General features: G+C 41.9%; 1 protein-coding gene across 8 annotated transcripts in view; it reads right to left on the reverse strand.

The window, feature by feature from the left end:
- LOC134221273 (mucin-5AC-like) overlaps positions 1-16460 on the reverse strand; it is a 351796-nt gene that overhangs the window by 15289 nt on the left and 320047 nt on the right. Inside the window, exon 1 of one of the 8 annotated variants that reach the window (XM_062700470.1) lies at positions 732-895. The exons of the other annotated variants lie outside the window; for them this stretch is intronic. Within the exon in view, the coding sequence (XP_062556454.1) occupies positions 732-817 (86 nt within the window). The 5' untranslated portion in view covers positions 818-895. Of the gene's footprint in view, positions 1-731; positions 896-16460 lie in introns of those variants that run through there. 8 annotated transcript variants of the gene reach the window in all.

Raw genomic sequence — 16460 nt, forward strand, 5'->3', positions numbered from 1 at the left:
GGTCGAATAAATTGATTCTTCGTGCCGTTGTTGGTAAAACGTGATGGATGTTTGAATAAACTAGAGGTGGAGTCAATGTTGGTCAAACTGCTTGACCGTGTGTACGTTCCATAATGGAATAATGGATTGAGGATATTCGAAATCTTTCATATGTGTAGCTAACTGTAACTGAATTGAAACTGAGTCGTGCCACCTTAAAGTTCATCGCAGACTGCGTAGTAAAACGATCAATCTTTAGTAATAGTTATGCGAAATACTAACTTTTTACAATTCCGTTCTATTATATTCCAAAGGTTTTATGATTTGAACACATTGTACACGAGAAACCTGTTGGCATTACGTAAAATAGATTCCATTCCATAACTGTCTATTTGATTAGGGGACGTAATGCGACCTCAAATTAATCATCTTCAATTCTCTTTCTCCTTATCGTGCTTCTTAGAATTCATTTTCCCCCTAAAAGCACTATAGCTTTCACGAAAGTTCTTTAGCAGAATAAGATACCTACATAGCACCACATCACATTGAATCAGATTGCATCATTGAATCAGATTGCATAATTGAATCAGATTGAATCACATCACATTGAATTACATCGAGTTCGTGTTTCGAAAAATGTATCGATAAAGTACGGAGACATTGATCATAAACGTAATTGATACAGAGGATATGGCAAGTCGTATAATAGAGGTAAACACCAGAATATGAATAAATTAATTAGTTCTAATTACCTTGTATTCCGTTGATAAAAATTATGCTGTATAACAATTCTCAATTTAGAAGAGCACTGGATGTAAATCACCATGGATGCAAACATTTCACCAAAAACACTGAAGTTATGGAATTTCACTAGCGTTTATTCCATTTGTAATCAATTCAACTGATCTTCGACGATGAGCTGTTGACTTTGTACTCATATTTCTCACACTTGTTAAAGGTTTGACCGTTTGCAAACATTGTATACCTGACCTGGCCAGTTACGTATGTGTATTTTTCAGCTCTTTAAGATACCTGCTTCCAGAGAAGCCGTTAGGATCGGCGTGCTACCCATCATTGGAATCGTTTAATAAATGATCTTCTTAGTTTCCACTACTTATGCATCACGCAGGATAGCTTGGCTAGTGTTGCATATATTTGGTTCAAAATGTTATGTTCATGCTGATACAGTTATTCAAACATGAGATGGCAGGTAATAGCTTGCTGAACATATTTTGTGTATTGATTAGTGGGGTTTGCTTCCACATGGATTTAACACGATTTAACTACCCGCATACATAAGGAGGACTGCAAGAAAACCACAGTGATTGCAGAAAAAAGTAGTGTATAATGAATCAATTACATTAAATGTATGACACTCAAAGATTTTTCAATTTCGTTGTTTTTGTTATTATTTTAATTTATGATTGAAAATTTCTTCAGTTTACGACAGGAGTAGGTATTTTCTTAATATACAGATCCCAGATGATTTGAACACGTTTTTTTTGGCACGATTCGATTTCAAGTGAATGTGAGAATTTCATAAATAAGACTCTATTTTGTTGAAAAAGTTGGAATAAAAGTTAGCGTGGAAATTGGTACTTGTTGCTTTCAGGCGTAAAAACTATGTATGGGGAAGGTTTCGTCGGATGAAGACCATTGGATAACACCGATAAATGGAATACATATTATTTAGAATTCATCATAAACTGAAACCGATCGTAACCAAACAATTCAACTTTACTGCAAGGAGTTAGAACGTGAAACTCTCACGTAGGAAGGCATTTTTGTCAGCCGGAAGTTTTTTACCTGGAAAGTAATTCAGATTCCGATTCCATCGAAGAACTAGACTTCGGTTCAAGCTATCTGGTTCGAGCTTCAGTTGGCAACAGTGGCTCTTATTGGCTGAGTAGTGCGAATAAGGGTGACTTTGAGATGTTTAACTGCAACGTACACATGGTCAAGCAGTTTGACCAACATTGACTCCACCTCTCATTTAGTCAAACATCCACCATGTTATACCAACGGGGCGAACATTCAATTTATTCGACCAACAATATCACACACGAACGACCGAAGCGCCAATTTAAACACCAACCATCAAACAATATATGGGATTTGTGCGACTTCACTATGTACCGTACACACGCTCAAACACGTTGGACCAACATTGACTCCGCCCCCAAGAAAACGCTTCGGTTTGTTTGACCGTGTACGAAGTTGTTCGAACAACCATTTGACAGTTGGCGGCTCGGTTGGAAAAAATCAAAGCGGTTTGATTTTGGTTTGAGTTGTCTTGGGCGGAGTCAAGATTCGCCGAACATGTTTGAGCGTTTGTAGGGAAGTCACAAACCCCCATATGTTTTTTGATGGTTAGTGTTCAAGTTGGCACTTCGGTCGTTCGTGTGGCGGCCTAAGTTCCTTTAAGTTTGACATTCTAGAGGTAGAAAACATTGGCACTCATCAAGTATGCCTTGATATAATACGAATTTTCGACGTAAGTGAATAAACGTTAACCAATAACCTTCACGGTATCTCTAAAATTATTTCTTTTCCTATTGTTCGATAAATTTATATTTTTTGTTAAATAACTTTCTTATATTTTAGGTTTCGTATAATATCATAATTTTGATGCAACTATAGAAAATGACTGTCTCGGTACTTTTTAAACGAAGTGTGCTGCCTAAGAAATCTAAATTTTGAAGAATAAATCAATTCGTGTATAATGAATGGAATCTGTTTGACCCAATGAGAAAATCAGTCAAATAACGTCAGTCAAATAATACTGTACTTGTGCCTTATAAATCCTAATGTCCCGACGAAAATGAATATTTGTCCAGAGAAATTTTAAAATGATTCCATGAAGTAACCAACCCACATAATCTTATCTTCTACCAAATATTTAAAGAAGTTTTATGAGCCCCCAATAAATATTGCACGACAAGCAAGACTTATTCGATCATTACAGTTTCCCATACGATTAGTACAAAAATATAAGAGGCTGTCCAATGTCTATACCACGTAGACAGTTTATGGAGTAGGGGGTGCATGGAGAATGTCCACGGTTCATACAAATTTTTGAGAATTCATATGAACAGTTGACCACGCTGGGGACCAAAACATGTCCACGTGGTATATGGACAGCCCCTAAACACCTCACCGGCTGATTACTTGAACCTGATACCTAATTGTATTGATTCGATATTTTGATCATAATATGCATAAAATACGATTTCTAAGATAAATTCAGGAACCTTGACGTTTTCTCTATTCCACGGCTACGAAAGGTGGTTGACGTTTATTTATTTACTCTTAAAACTATTTTTTATCAATGCAGACTAGATGAGTTCCAATGTTTTATATCTCTTGAATGTCAATTTGAACAGCACTTATGCCGCCATTTTGGAGCGCAAAATACTGGATTTCAATAGCTCTTTATGTCGATTTGTTGGGGTTTTAACTTGTTCAGGATTCCTTCTCTTCATGACGATCTATCAAAATTTCTAAGCTACTAGACCATTTTTGAGCAATAACAAACGCATCATTCACCCATCAATCTTTCCTCTTGCGCTAGCATTGGAAGATATACGAAAATCATGCCTATTAGACGGAATTCTTATTCTGTTTATCACTTTAACCCCTCACCAATTTTACGCGAGAATCAACGCAGAAGAAGCTTGAGCTTGATTGACTGCCCGTAGTTGCTACTTCATTATGACCAGATCAGCTGTTCTTGCACAGAGAACCAACGATGTTTGCTTGGGACTAGCTTATTTGTTAGGTCACACTGACGCCTGCCACGTCAGAATGCAAGTCAATGTAGGGAAAAGGGAGGAAATGATTATGCGATCACTCGCCCATTGCAAGCCGGATATACCCCTCCACTTGCCACGATTTCATGTGAAATTTGTTGGAAATTGTTAGTTAGGTTCTAGAGACAGAGGTTCGTCTTGGTTAACGAGCTGCTAATGTGACAGATAGAAGAAAGCAACTAATAGAATTTCTTATTGGATGTTATTGGTGTTATTGGGTGAAAAGAGCTTTTTTCCAACTCTAGCAGTTACTACTAAAATAGTCAAGTTGAAGATATAGCATAGAAATGAATACGACGTGGAAGTTCATTTATAGTTCTATAGTTCTTATAGTTATAGCGATTGCTAGAACATGAGAAATATAGAGAAAGGTACAAAGTAGGAGAATGGAACGGACCTGGGATTAAACCCACGACCTCCTGCGTGTGAAGCAGAAGCAGTAGCCATATGACCACTAAGCCCGTTTTAACCTCTTACTAATTTTCCGCGAGAATCATTGCAGAACATTTATAAAAACTGTTTGGCCACAGTGGTATTTGAGTCCAGATTATTAACAATAATATCCGTAGGGATGCGCTCACTTTAGTCACATCACCATGCTATCTCCATCTTTCTTTTCCTGAAAGCGATTTCTCCCGAAAATTTTCATCCTGTGCTCCTGAGTTTTAGTGAGTATGACGAGATTTAGTGAGCATTAGTCAATCGAAAGGCACGGCAAATGCTGGGTAAAGCGTACCATTGGTACTTCGCGTACCTGAAGGAATAAAATAGACCCCATCTCGCGGTCCTTAGCCTCTTACCCAGCAACTCCTATCCCTACCTCCCCGCGGTGCTGGCCGGGATACGAGCAACCTTAGGGAAGATCGGGTAACCAACCCCGGTGGGAACTATGGTCGTATGCTGACAGGGAAGGGGGGTTTGCTCCTCTCCGGAGGTGCAAATCTTATTGAGCGTCTGTTCTCCATGTCAGGATCGGCTCACAACAGCGTCTGTTCTCCATGTTAGGGGCGGCTGATCATCGTCCGAGTGCCAGCGAGGGACTCTAAGTGAAACTGTGCACCATGGTCCACCGGAAATAAGGAGGAATGGTCCTCCGGAAATTTAGGGGTTTGGTGTCAGGCCCTGCAAGCCAGCCTTTAAAAATCATAAGCAACGAACAATCAACAAGAGAGTACGGACCGGAACCATCGGCGAAGACCACTGCGACGAAAAGGGACTAGCGATTGGAAACTCGGTTCGTGGAACTGCAAATCTCTCAACTTCATCGGGAGCACACGCATACTCGCCGATGTGCTCAAGGACCGTGGATTCGGCATCGTAGCGCTGCAGGAGGTTTGTTGGAAGGGATCAATGGTGCGAACGTTTAGAGGTAATCATACCATCTACCAGAGCTGCGGCAACACACACGAGCTGGGAACAGCTTTCATAGTGATGGGCGATATGCAAAGGCGCGTGATCGGGTGGTGGCCGATCAATGAAAGAATGTGCAGGTTGAGGATCAAAGGCCGGTTCTTCAACTTCAGCATAATCAACGTCCATAGCCCACACTCCGGAAGCACTGATGATGATAAGGACGCATTCTACGCGCAGCTGGAACGTGAGTACGACAGCTGCCCAAGACACGACGTCAAAATCATCATAGGAGATTTGAACGCTCAGGTTGGCCAAGAGGAGGAGTTTAGACCGACTATTGGAAAGTTCAGCGCTCACCGGCTGACGAACGAAAACGGCCTACGACTAATTGATTTCGCCGCCTCCAAGAATATGGCCATTCGTAGCACCTACTTCCAACACAGCCTCCCGTATCGGTACACCTGGAGATCACCACTGCAGACAGAATCACAAATCGACCACGTTCTGATTGATGGACGGCACTTCTCCGACATTATCGACGTCAGGACATATCGTGGCGCTAACATCGACTCTGACCACTATCTGGTGATGGTTAAACTGCGCCCAAAACTATCCGTCATCAACAATGTTCGGTACCGACGACCGCCGCGGTACGACCTAGAGCGACTGAAGCAACCTGATGTCGCCACCGCATACGCGCAGCATCTCGAGGCAGCGTTGCCGGAAGAGGGTGAGCTCGATGGGGCCCTCTTGAGGACTGCTGGAATACAGTCAAAGCAGCCATTAACGACGCAGCGGAGAACAACGTCGGGTATATGGGTCGAAGTCGACGGAACGATTGGTTCGACGAAGAGTGCAGACAGATTCTGGAGGAGAAGGACGCAGCGCGGGCGGTTGCGCTGCAGCAAGGTACCCGGCAGAACGTGGAACGTTATAGACGGAAGCGGAGACAGCAGACCCGCCTTTTTCAGGAGAAGAAACGCCGCCTGGAAGAAGCGGAGTGCGAGGAGATGGAACAGCTGTGCCGTTCTCAAGATACACGCAAGTTCTATCAGAAGCTCAACGCATCCCGCAAAGGCTTCGTGCCGCGAGCCGAAATGTGCCGGGATAAGGATGGGAGCATCTTGACGCACGAACGTGTGGTGATCGAAAGGTGGAAGCAGCACTACGAGGAACATCTGAATGGCGCTGAGAGTACAGGCAGTGAAAGTCAAGGCAGCGGAGGAGATGACTACGTCAGTTCAGCGGACGATGGAAGCCAACCAGCCCCCACCTTGAGGGAAGTTAAGGATGCCATTCAACAGCTAAAGACCAATAAATCAGCTGGTAAGGATGGTATCGGAGCTGAGCTCATCAAGATGGGCCCGGAAAAGCTGGCCACTTGCCTGCACAAACTGATAGTCAGAATCTGGGAAACCGAACAGCTACCGGAGGAGTGGAAGGAAGGGGTTATATGCCCCATCTACAAGAAAGGCGACAAACTGGAGTGTGAGAACTTTCGAGCGATCACCATCCTTAATGCCGCCTACAAAGTGATATCCCAGATCATCTTCCGTCGTCTGTCACCATTAGTGAACGAGTTCGTGGGAAGTTATCAAGCCGGCTTCGTTGACGGCCGCTCGACAACGGACCAGATCTTTACTGTACGGCAAATCCTTCAAAATGCCGTGAATACCAGGTCCCAACGCACCATCTGTTCGTTGATTTCAAGGCGGCATACGACAGTATAGACCGCGTAGAGCTATGGAAAATTATGGACGAGAACAGCTTCCCTGGGAAGCTTACCAGACTGATCAAAGCAACGGTGGATGGTGTGCAAAACTGTGTGAAGATTTCGGGCGAACACTCCAGTTCGTTCGAATCGCGCCGGGGACTAAGACAAGGTGATGGACTTTCGTGCCTGTTGTTCAACATTGCGCTAGAAGGTGTCATGCGGAGAGCCGGGTGTAACAGCCGGGGTACGATTTTCAACAGATCCAGTCAATTTATTTGCTTCGCGGATGACATGGACATTGTCGGCCGAACATTTGCAAAGGTGGCAGAACTGTACACCCGCCTGAAACGTGAAGCAACAAAAGTTGGACTGGTGGTGAATGCGTCAAAGACAAAGTACATGCTTGTGGGCGGAACCGAGCGCGACAGGGCCCGCCTGGGAAGCAGTGTTACGATAGACGGGGATACCTTCGAGGTGGTCGAGGAATTCGTCTACCTCGGATCCTTGCTAACGGCTGACAACAACGTTAGTCGTGAAATACGAAGGCGCATCATCTGTGGAAGTCGGGCCTACTACGGGCTCCAGAAGAAACTGCGGTCGAAAAGATTCGCCACCGCACCAAATGTGTCATGTACAAGACGTTAATAAGACCGGTAGTCCTCTACGGACATGAAACATGGACAATGCTCGAGGAGGACTTGCAAGCACTCGGAGTATTCGAGAGACGGGTGCTTAGGACCATCTTTGGCGGTGTGCAAGAAGACGGTGTGTGGCGGCGAAGAATGAACCATGAGCTCGCCCAACTCTACGGCGAACCCAGTATCCAGAAGGTGGCTAAAGCCGGAAGGGTACGATGGGCAGGACATGTTGCAAGAATGCCGGACAGCAACCCTGCAAAGATGGTGTTCGCTTCCGATCCGGCAGGTACGAGACGGCGTGGAGCGCAGCGAGCGAGATGGGCAGACCAGGTGCAGAACGACTTGGCGAGCGTGGGGCGTATCCGAGGATGGAGAGATGCGGCCTCGAACCGTGCATTGTGGCGTCAAATTGTTGATTCAGTGTTATCTGTTTAGATGTTAACTAAATAAATGAATGAAAATAGTCAATCGAAAATTTCACTTCGACCGATTGTCATTTGATCAAACTTCATTCAACGAAATGTCTTTCGACTAAATGGTATAGATCGGCCGACAAATTCTGCATACATTCCGACGTTTTTAGTATCGTCCGGATCTTGTAGCGGCAGATCTTCAAAATTCTCGTACGCTTTCCTGCCAGTGGTAAGTAATAGGAGCAATAAACTTCAACATAGTTTTATTACGTCGCAAATTTACTTGTCATGAAAAAAACACATGCATTCGCATAACCAGGCTCGGTGTCGAGGGGGCTGAAGTCCCTCCATCTATTTTCTCTATGAAAAAATGAAAAACGAAAGAATTAAAAATATCCAATAAAAATTTAGAAAACTGCCAAACAATTGAAAATTTTCCACAAAACCAAAATAAATTGACACTTTTCAAAGCAAAAAATGCAATGTCTTATATCTCGATGGTTTTCTCGGACCCTTTAAGCTACATACATTTGGGCATTCTATATCTCGATAACCTCCCTATCTCGATATGTTCTGAGCATATTTTGTTCAAGATTCTCTCTCCCTATGTCGATATATTCATATTTCTAGACTACTTGACCAACGAGCTTTTTTCAATCTAGTACCAATTTCAAGGGAAGAATATCAGTGTGGAGATATAGTGGAGATATATCAGATTCCACACTGATATTCTTCCCTCCCCCTTCATACGGGAGCTTGGCAGAAGGAAGGTCGTGCGATATGTGCCATCACAAATATTGCCCTCCGCTCGCTTTCAAATCGACTTCTATAAAAACATTCTTCATGCCTGCCGTATCCTAACGGAACTATCAATTCTATACTTTCGCCTCTAATGCTATCATGAACATGTACGTCCAAGTTTGGAAGATGATATTAGCATTTCCATATCATTGCTACATCATTTTAAAATGCTTGCTTTTGTACAGTGGCGTAGCCACGGGGATGTTGGGGGTTTGGACATAACCTCCTCCCCAGAGACACAATTTTCAGAAGAATTTTTTTTCGAACGTTATGTACTCTTTCTATTTAAGCTACTTTTGATGCTCTTTTAGAACATGTATGAAATAGGTATCCAGCCCATCGTAGTCTGCCGAATATTATAAAAATACCCAAATTTAGTGTTTCAAAATTATTGACTTTTTTTTACGAAAAAGTGATCGGAATCGCAGATTTGCAGCCATAAGCAGCTGGATTTGGTTTTAATGCATTCTGGGAAGTCCAAAGAAAGTCGTAGTGGTGGTCCCTAGGCGAAACTTTGAGAAACTTTTTTTGTATGGAACATTTTGTATGAAATAATTTTTATTTTTTCATCGGGCCATTTTCGAATGTTTTACTACTTATTTTTTCGCATGTCCTTGAAATAAGCTTTCAGAAACTTTTTAAAGATTTGGAAAAGAGTTACTGTAGTCGAAGATATTGTTAACTGCCAATTAACTACAATGCATTGGTTTTTCAAAATCTAAAAAGTGCTTGGTTCTGATGCCTATATCTCGATAACCAGATGACTTAGAAGGCTGATATTCTGGGGTTTCATGCTCCGAAGCATTAGCTTTTAGTAGGTCTACTTAAAATAAGAATAGGAGAATTTTTTTTTGTGTTTATTATCGAGACTTTCAGCTGTGAAGGGAGAAAGTCGAATTTTGATTTTTGGCCACCTGATTCCCTGTAATGCACTGCTCCAATATTATCATTTGTCAATAAATATCAATGACATGTCAAATGACAATGACGTACTTTCATAAAATCAGGTCGATAAAAACGTAATGAAGCATAATTTGGAAAAATAATGCAAATGACTACTTTGGTCATGCTATTTGGAGCGACTATAGCAATCTTATACATTTGAAACAACTGTGCAAGCATATTTTGGCCTTGGTAGTACTTAATTTAACCAACCCTGAAAAAATACATATTTTTCATAAACTGTCAATCAGTTTCAACTGCGCAGAAGCATGAGGGATATGTCTTCTGTTTGAGCTAATAAAACCATTAAAAATTGTCTTATTTTCGGAGTTATGCGAGAAACTGGTCAAATTAGGAACATGGCCAAAACTGGTACAGTTACCCTATAAGATTGCTAATGTCGTTCCTGTTCGCGTGACTAACATCTAGTTATTTCGCCTTGGGAGCCAAAGTACCGGTACTAAAAATGTCAAACCGATGTTGATAATGAAACAACATGATGCATAAATTATGGCCAAATGAAGCAAGTTGAAGCATAATTTGGTAAAAAAAAGCGTTCTACACACTTAGTTTTTATTTCTGCAGCTCGGTAAAAATCAGCACAGCCATGCGCCAGCAAAATAAATAACTGATATTCCGGCAAAAATGGCATTTGTTGGCTGATTGTCGGCAAATTATTTGCTGTTTTCATCAACTTTGTCAGAAATCTCGGCAAAAACATGTTTGCTGGGGCACGGCTGTGCGAATCTCGGTAAAAGTTTAACATTTTGCTGAGATCCCGGTAAAAAAAAATAAGTGTATAGTACTTTTGCTTCTACTGTGCAAACTCGCTAGCGATTCTCCCGGTATGGAGGGTGCCATGACCCCGGGCCCCCACAGAACCTTGTGGTTCAAAATCAACGAGTTTTACTCATCGTTTATTTATATTTGGGTACATTCAGAAACCCAATCTGGCCCTTGATCCAAATAAATACGCTTCAGTAAGTCTATGTTAGGTTACGAATTGAAGGTTATGATCAAGATGCTCAACAGTTATGTCCTATTTGAGACTTTAATACATTCGAGCTACATTATTTAGTAAGAAGTATGCATTTATAAAAAATGGAATGTAGTTAACAAATTATATTGCTAGTGATTAACAGTGCAATCATATTTGTCTATTAACAAGCAGTAACTTTTAATTGTGACTACTGTAAACCAAATTAAAACATCATGCGCATTTAGGGGCCCTCTTTAGCTCAGTGGTAAGATGTGCGGCTCTAAAGCATTTTTCTTATGCCATGTTTTTACCTTCCCTGGGCAAAGCCAAATGTCTGACTAGTCACAATAAATCCGAATTTATGAATGGTAATTTGCCCTTAAAACCTATGTGGAAGCGCTTCCTGACTGAACACAGAGGTGCGAAACGGCAATTCTCAGTAGGAGGATGGTAATGCAGGGGAGAAGAGTCGGTCTTCTTCTTTCACGTCAAGCACCGTTCTTCACCAAACATGCTGGAAGCAACGAACCACCATGCAATAAAAAGTCGCTATTTAACCGATTTCGTTTCCTCGTTAAATTCCCAAATCGCGGCATCTGTTTGCTGATCTCTGCTCGCGCGCGAGCGCTAATCACTGTGGGAAGACAACATTTTTTTTCCATGAACAACCTCATTTTATCATGCGACTGAGAATGTGTCAAGTTTTTGATACTTCCTGTTCCATCGGATAAATGGATGGATGGGAAGCGCACGGCAGTGCGAGCCCCGATCGAAACGGAAAACGAAATCACGATATTCGTCAGATTGGAATGTCGGTCTGGGAAAACGCGAAACCACGTAAAACATTCACTTTCATTGGAATGGAGGGTCGGTTCCGCCGCCCACCGTTATTCGCTAAGAGATTGGAATGGCCAAATTATTCAACATATTGCGGATTTTCGTTTAATTAGGGACCGTGTTTCACGAACGAGAAGAACGTTACAAAATAGAGGTTTCGGACTGGTGACTTCATTCCCTGCTCGCCTGTGGCGGAATGGTAAGATTTATTCCATTTCGTCCGGGTGGAGCAATTAGAAACACAAAAACGTGTGAATTCGCTAGTTTAGATTTATGAAAGTGATTTAAATATGTATTAGGTACGAGGAGCGCCTATATATGTTATGGGCACAGATTAGAGCTTGCTTGTTCAACGTATTCGAGCGGACGAGAAATAATTCAAGATTACTATTGTGTTGGAACCATGACCTGATTTACATTGAGACGAAAGCTCTTTGACTTCGATTAGACTCACACAAAAAAAAAACACGAAAATGATTATTTCAACTGAACATGACTCATGTTGCCAAATATTGGCGTTTTAGCGCCCTAAAATTAAAACTTTAAACGGTTTTCCATACATAAGATCAAGATGACAAACGAATAATATATCTTATGGAAAAATTACGCCAACAATGGGAAATTGACATCTGAAAGCGAGTATAAGTAACCAGGATATGAATCAAAACTCAATCTGTTATAAAAGGGTGGTTTTACTAAAAATTGTATAAATATATTAATCTTTCTAGTGTCAAAATCTTAAATCATGGTGAAACGAATGAAAATGTACAAAACAAAACAAATTCACTACTCACAAACTAGTGATGAACCTAATTTTAAAATTGAAAAATCACTTAAATAAAGAATAACAAAAAAACTACTCACAAAAACCTTAAATATCTTCCCTCCTCATTTGGAGTCGTTATTTCGTATGAAGAAGGCATTGTCTCCTCTGTTCACCTTATACCGGTCAAACGCGTTGATTTAAGGAAGGAATTATCTTCTCTGTTCGCCTTATACCGGGCAAACACGTTGAATTAAAGAAGGCTTTATCTTCTCTGTTTGTCTTGTATCGGGCAAACGCGTCGAATTTGGAATGCATTATCTCCACTGATCGCCTTGTATCTTGCTGAACGCGTTTCATAAAGGGCATTATTTCCTCTGTTCGCCCGAAACCAAGCAAATGCGTTTATTCAATGAAGACATTACCTCCACTGCAGTGGAGGTAATGTCTTCATTGAATTTTAAGTTCAATTCTCCAATTGAGACAGATTTTATTTGCGTCTCAAATCGTCTACAACATTTATGAAATGTTGCAGGCTTTTCAAGTTGTCCTGGAGTTTGAATCAAATGGTCTACCGAATCAAACACGACTTCTATGATGTCCCCATCCGCGGTATCAACCCAATCTTCTTCTTCTTCTTCTTCTTATTGGCATTACATCCCCACACTGGGACAGAGCCGCCTCGCAGCTTTGTGTTCATTAAGCACTTCCACAGTTATTAACAGCGAGGTTTCTAAGCCAAGTTACCATTTTTGCATTCGTATATCATGAGGCTAACACGATGATACTTTTATGCCCAGGGAAGTCGAGACAATTTCCAATACGAAAATTATCGAGACCGGCACCGGGAATCGAACCCAGCCACCCTCAGCATGGTCTTGCTTTGTAGCCGTGCGTCTTACCACACGGCTAAGGAGGGCCCCTTGTCAACCCAATCAAGTCCTCTGATGTGGTGTGATGTAGATGGTTCCCAGGTACCCCACAGGCTCTGTTAAAGGCCTAGCTTATTATTTCACCCCCCTGGCCATGCATCCCCTCGGCACGGCTCGCTTGATGCTTTGGGATTAGGGGTTAGGGACGATGGTCCCGGTCTAACTCGCAGTGGTCATGGGGAGGGGTCGTCAAGCCCTTGGACAAAGTCCCTGCTGCCCCCTATAACTGTCTACATTACGAAGATATATCCGTAATCCTTAGTAAACATATACCAAGAAGAGGTCACATAACTTGTTTGCTCTTCTATAACTGCCTTCATTATGGAGATTGATCCACCGCCCTTGACTCTATGGAGTTCGTAGACTATCTACCCCATGACAACAAAAAAAAACTATTTGGAATACAAACAAATACCAAAAAATCGTCACACAGCTTGTTCATTCTTCAATAACTGCATCCATTAGTCCACTGATCGCATTATACCGGGTGGGCACGTTTATTTGAAAAAGGCATTATCTTATCTGTCCGCCTTCTGCTTCTTCTTCTTCTTATTGGCATTACATCCCCACACTGGGACAGAGCCGCCTCGCAGCTTAGTGTTCATCAAGCACTTCCACAGTTATTAACTGCGAGGTTTCTAAGCCAAGTTTACCATTTTTGCATTCGTATATCATGAGGCTAACACGATGATACTTTTATGCCCAGGGAAGTCGAGACAATTTCCAATCCGAAAATTGTCTAGACCGGCACCGGGAATCGAACCCAGCCACCCTCACCATGGTCTTGCTTTGTAGCCGCGCGTCTTACCGCACGGCAAGCAAGACCATGCTGAAGGTGACTGGGTTCGATTCCCTCTGAACAATTTCGGATTAACACTGATTAATGATAATGCCAGAAAAAAGAAGAAGAAGAAAGAAGAAGAAGAAGAAGAAGAAGAAGAAGAAGAAGAAGAAGAAGAAGAAGAAGAAGAAGAAGAAGAAGAAGAAGAAGAAGAAGAAGAAGAAGAGCAAGAATTAGAGGAAGAACCAAACGAATATTTCAGCCAAATTAACTACTCAACCAAATAACTTTTATGGCCATAGAAGCAGTTTGGTCGTTTGTTCATTTCAGGCGAATTATATTTTAAGCCAAATGGTCCTTTCTGCCAAATAACCATTTCGGCAAAATAACCTATTCAGCCGAATGACTTTTTCTCCAAATTTACCAAATGTTTTTCGGCCAAATAACATTTTCGGTTAGATGGGTTTCGGCCATGGCTTGTTCGGCCGAACGATATAATCGGCCAAACAATTCTCGGCCTTGTGGTCGCGACTAAAAGGTTTTCGACCGAAGATTTTTGGCCAAACGTACTGCCTTCTGATAGTCATCTAGCCGAGTTCCATTTGGTCGAAACGGTTTGACGAAAAAGTAATTTATTACTTGTAAGCGACATACAGCCGAAAGTAGTAGTTTGACCGGAAATGTCGTTTGTCCTAATAGATCATTTTAGGACAATTTATCTATTCCACAAAACGACGTTTGTGGCGACGTTTCTGTTCAGCCAAAGGACATTTGGGTCAAATTATTTTCGGCCCGATGGTTTTCGGCATAAAACAGAATATTCGGCCTAATAATTTTCGACCTTCAGCTAAACGGATTTTGGAATTGACGCGTTTTTATGCAGATTTTTCGAAAAATCCTCCGCGTAAGAAACAATTCCAGTGTATTTAGTATTGTAATATGCATTTGTTTATGTATAGGGCACTGCACGGACGAGCTTTTTTGTCTTTCTCACTGCAAATAAATTAGAAAACAACAAGGCCATAACTGTCAAAATTGACATTTACTGGCCTTGTTGTTTCCTAACTTTCATGAAGAACGAAAGAGAAAGATATTCGTTCAAGCAGTGCCCTATATTGTTTTATATGGCTTTGAATGAATGTTAACATTTATATATCTTCGAAACTAGTTTAGATCATTATTAAGCTAATGAAAGTCCGTTGATGTTTGTTTAATAATGCAATAATGGAATATACCTAGGTTAAAAAATGTTTGTTTCGGTTAACTCGCAATGGACTGTATTTTTTCTCGGTTTGGGAAGACAATCAAACACGCGTCCGCTCAGATGAACATGTATTTCTTAACTAAAAAAGGGATTTTACAACGTAGGTTCATACGCGCGCGCTGCAGATTCAAAAAAGGGAAATTTAATCTTACACGGCAAAAATAATGTAATCAAAAAAGTCTTCTAATTTTAGAAGTAACATCCTCCCGCCCTTGGGCTTGGCTCAAGTCGATGTCCCTTGCTGATTAGGAGAATCGTTGTCCGAAATAGGAGACACTGCTATCTGCGTCGTCGGTCTGCGATAATCTCCGGAGCTTGTACGAACTGTAACCACCCTCGTGATATTGTCCCGTTCCGGGTGTATATCAACGATCCGAACAAGCTTCCACTGTTGCGGTGGTGTATTGTCTTGCTTCAATACCACTAACATGCCTTTGCGAATAATAGAAGCCTCCTTGTTCCATTTACTTCTCTGCTGCAGTTCAGTCAGGTATTCATTGCACCATCGACGATTGAAATCTTACTTTCTCTTTTGAATGAGTTGGTATCTTGAAAGTCTGTTCTCCTTCAGGTCATCATATAGTGGTGCAGAAATCGCTGTTAGCTCGCGACCCACAAGAAATTGCCCTGGACTGAGGGCACGATAGTCGAGGGGTTCGTCGGATTGCTGACAAAGCGGTCATGAATTAAGCACCGACTCATTTTGGACCAGCAGGGTATTCATTTCTTCATAGTTGAGATGAGACTCGTTGAGCACGCGATACAGATGGTATTTAGCACTTTTCACACCCGCCTCCCAGAGTCCGCCTTGATGCGGAGCTTTTGGCGAATTGAAACTCCAAACAATACTCCTAGCTTGACAAAACTCGTCCACCTTTCTTTCAAGAATTTGCGACTGTAACAACTCCTTCAGTTCGGTCAATTCTCGTTTGGCGCCAACAAAATTGGTTCCGTTATCAGATCGCAGTTCGTTCACATTTCCTCGTCGGCTGACGAATCGATGCAAGGCACCCAAAAACTACTCCGTTGACATTGATGTAACAAGCTCGAAGTGCATCGCTTTTGTGCACAGACAAACGAAGACTGCGATATACCCTTGCACGTCCTTGTTTCAGCATCACTGGTCCGGCATAGTCCACACCGGTTCTTGTGTGTCGGTTCCGCGACTGTTACTCTACACTTAGGTAGGTCACCCATGAATTGGGTTGTATCCTTCGGTTGAACTCGAAAACATTTTACGAAAACAAAACGTTCA

Source organism: Armigeres subalbatus, chromosome 3 (genome assembly GCF_024139115.2).
Source record: "Armigeres subalbatus isolate Guangzhou_Male chromosome 3, GZ_Asu_2, whole genome shotgun sequence".
Taxonomy (NCBI): Eukaryota; Metazoa; Arthropoda; class Insecta; order Diptera; family Culicidae; genus Armigeres; species Armigeres subalbatus.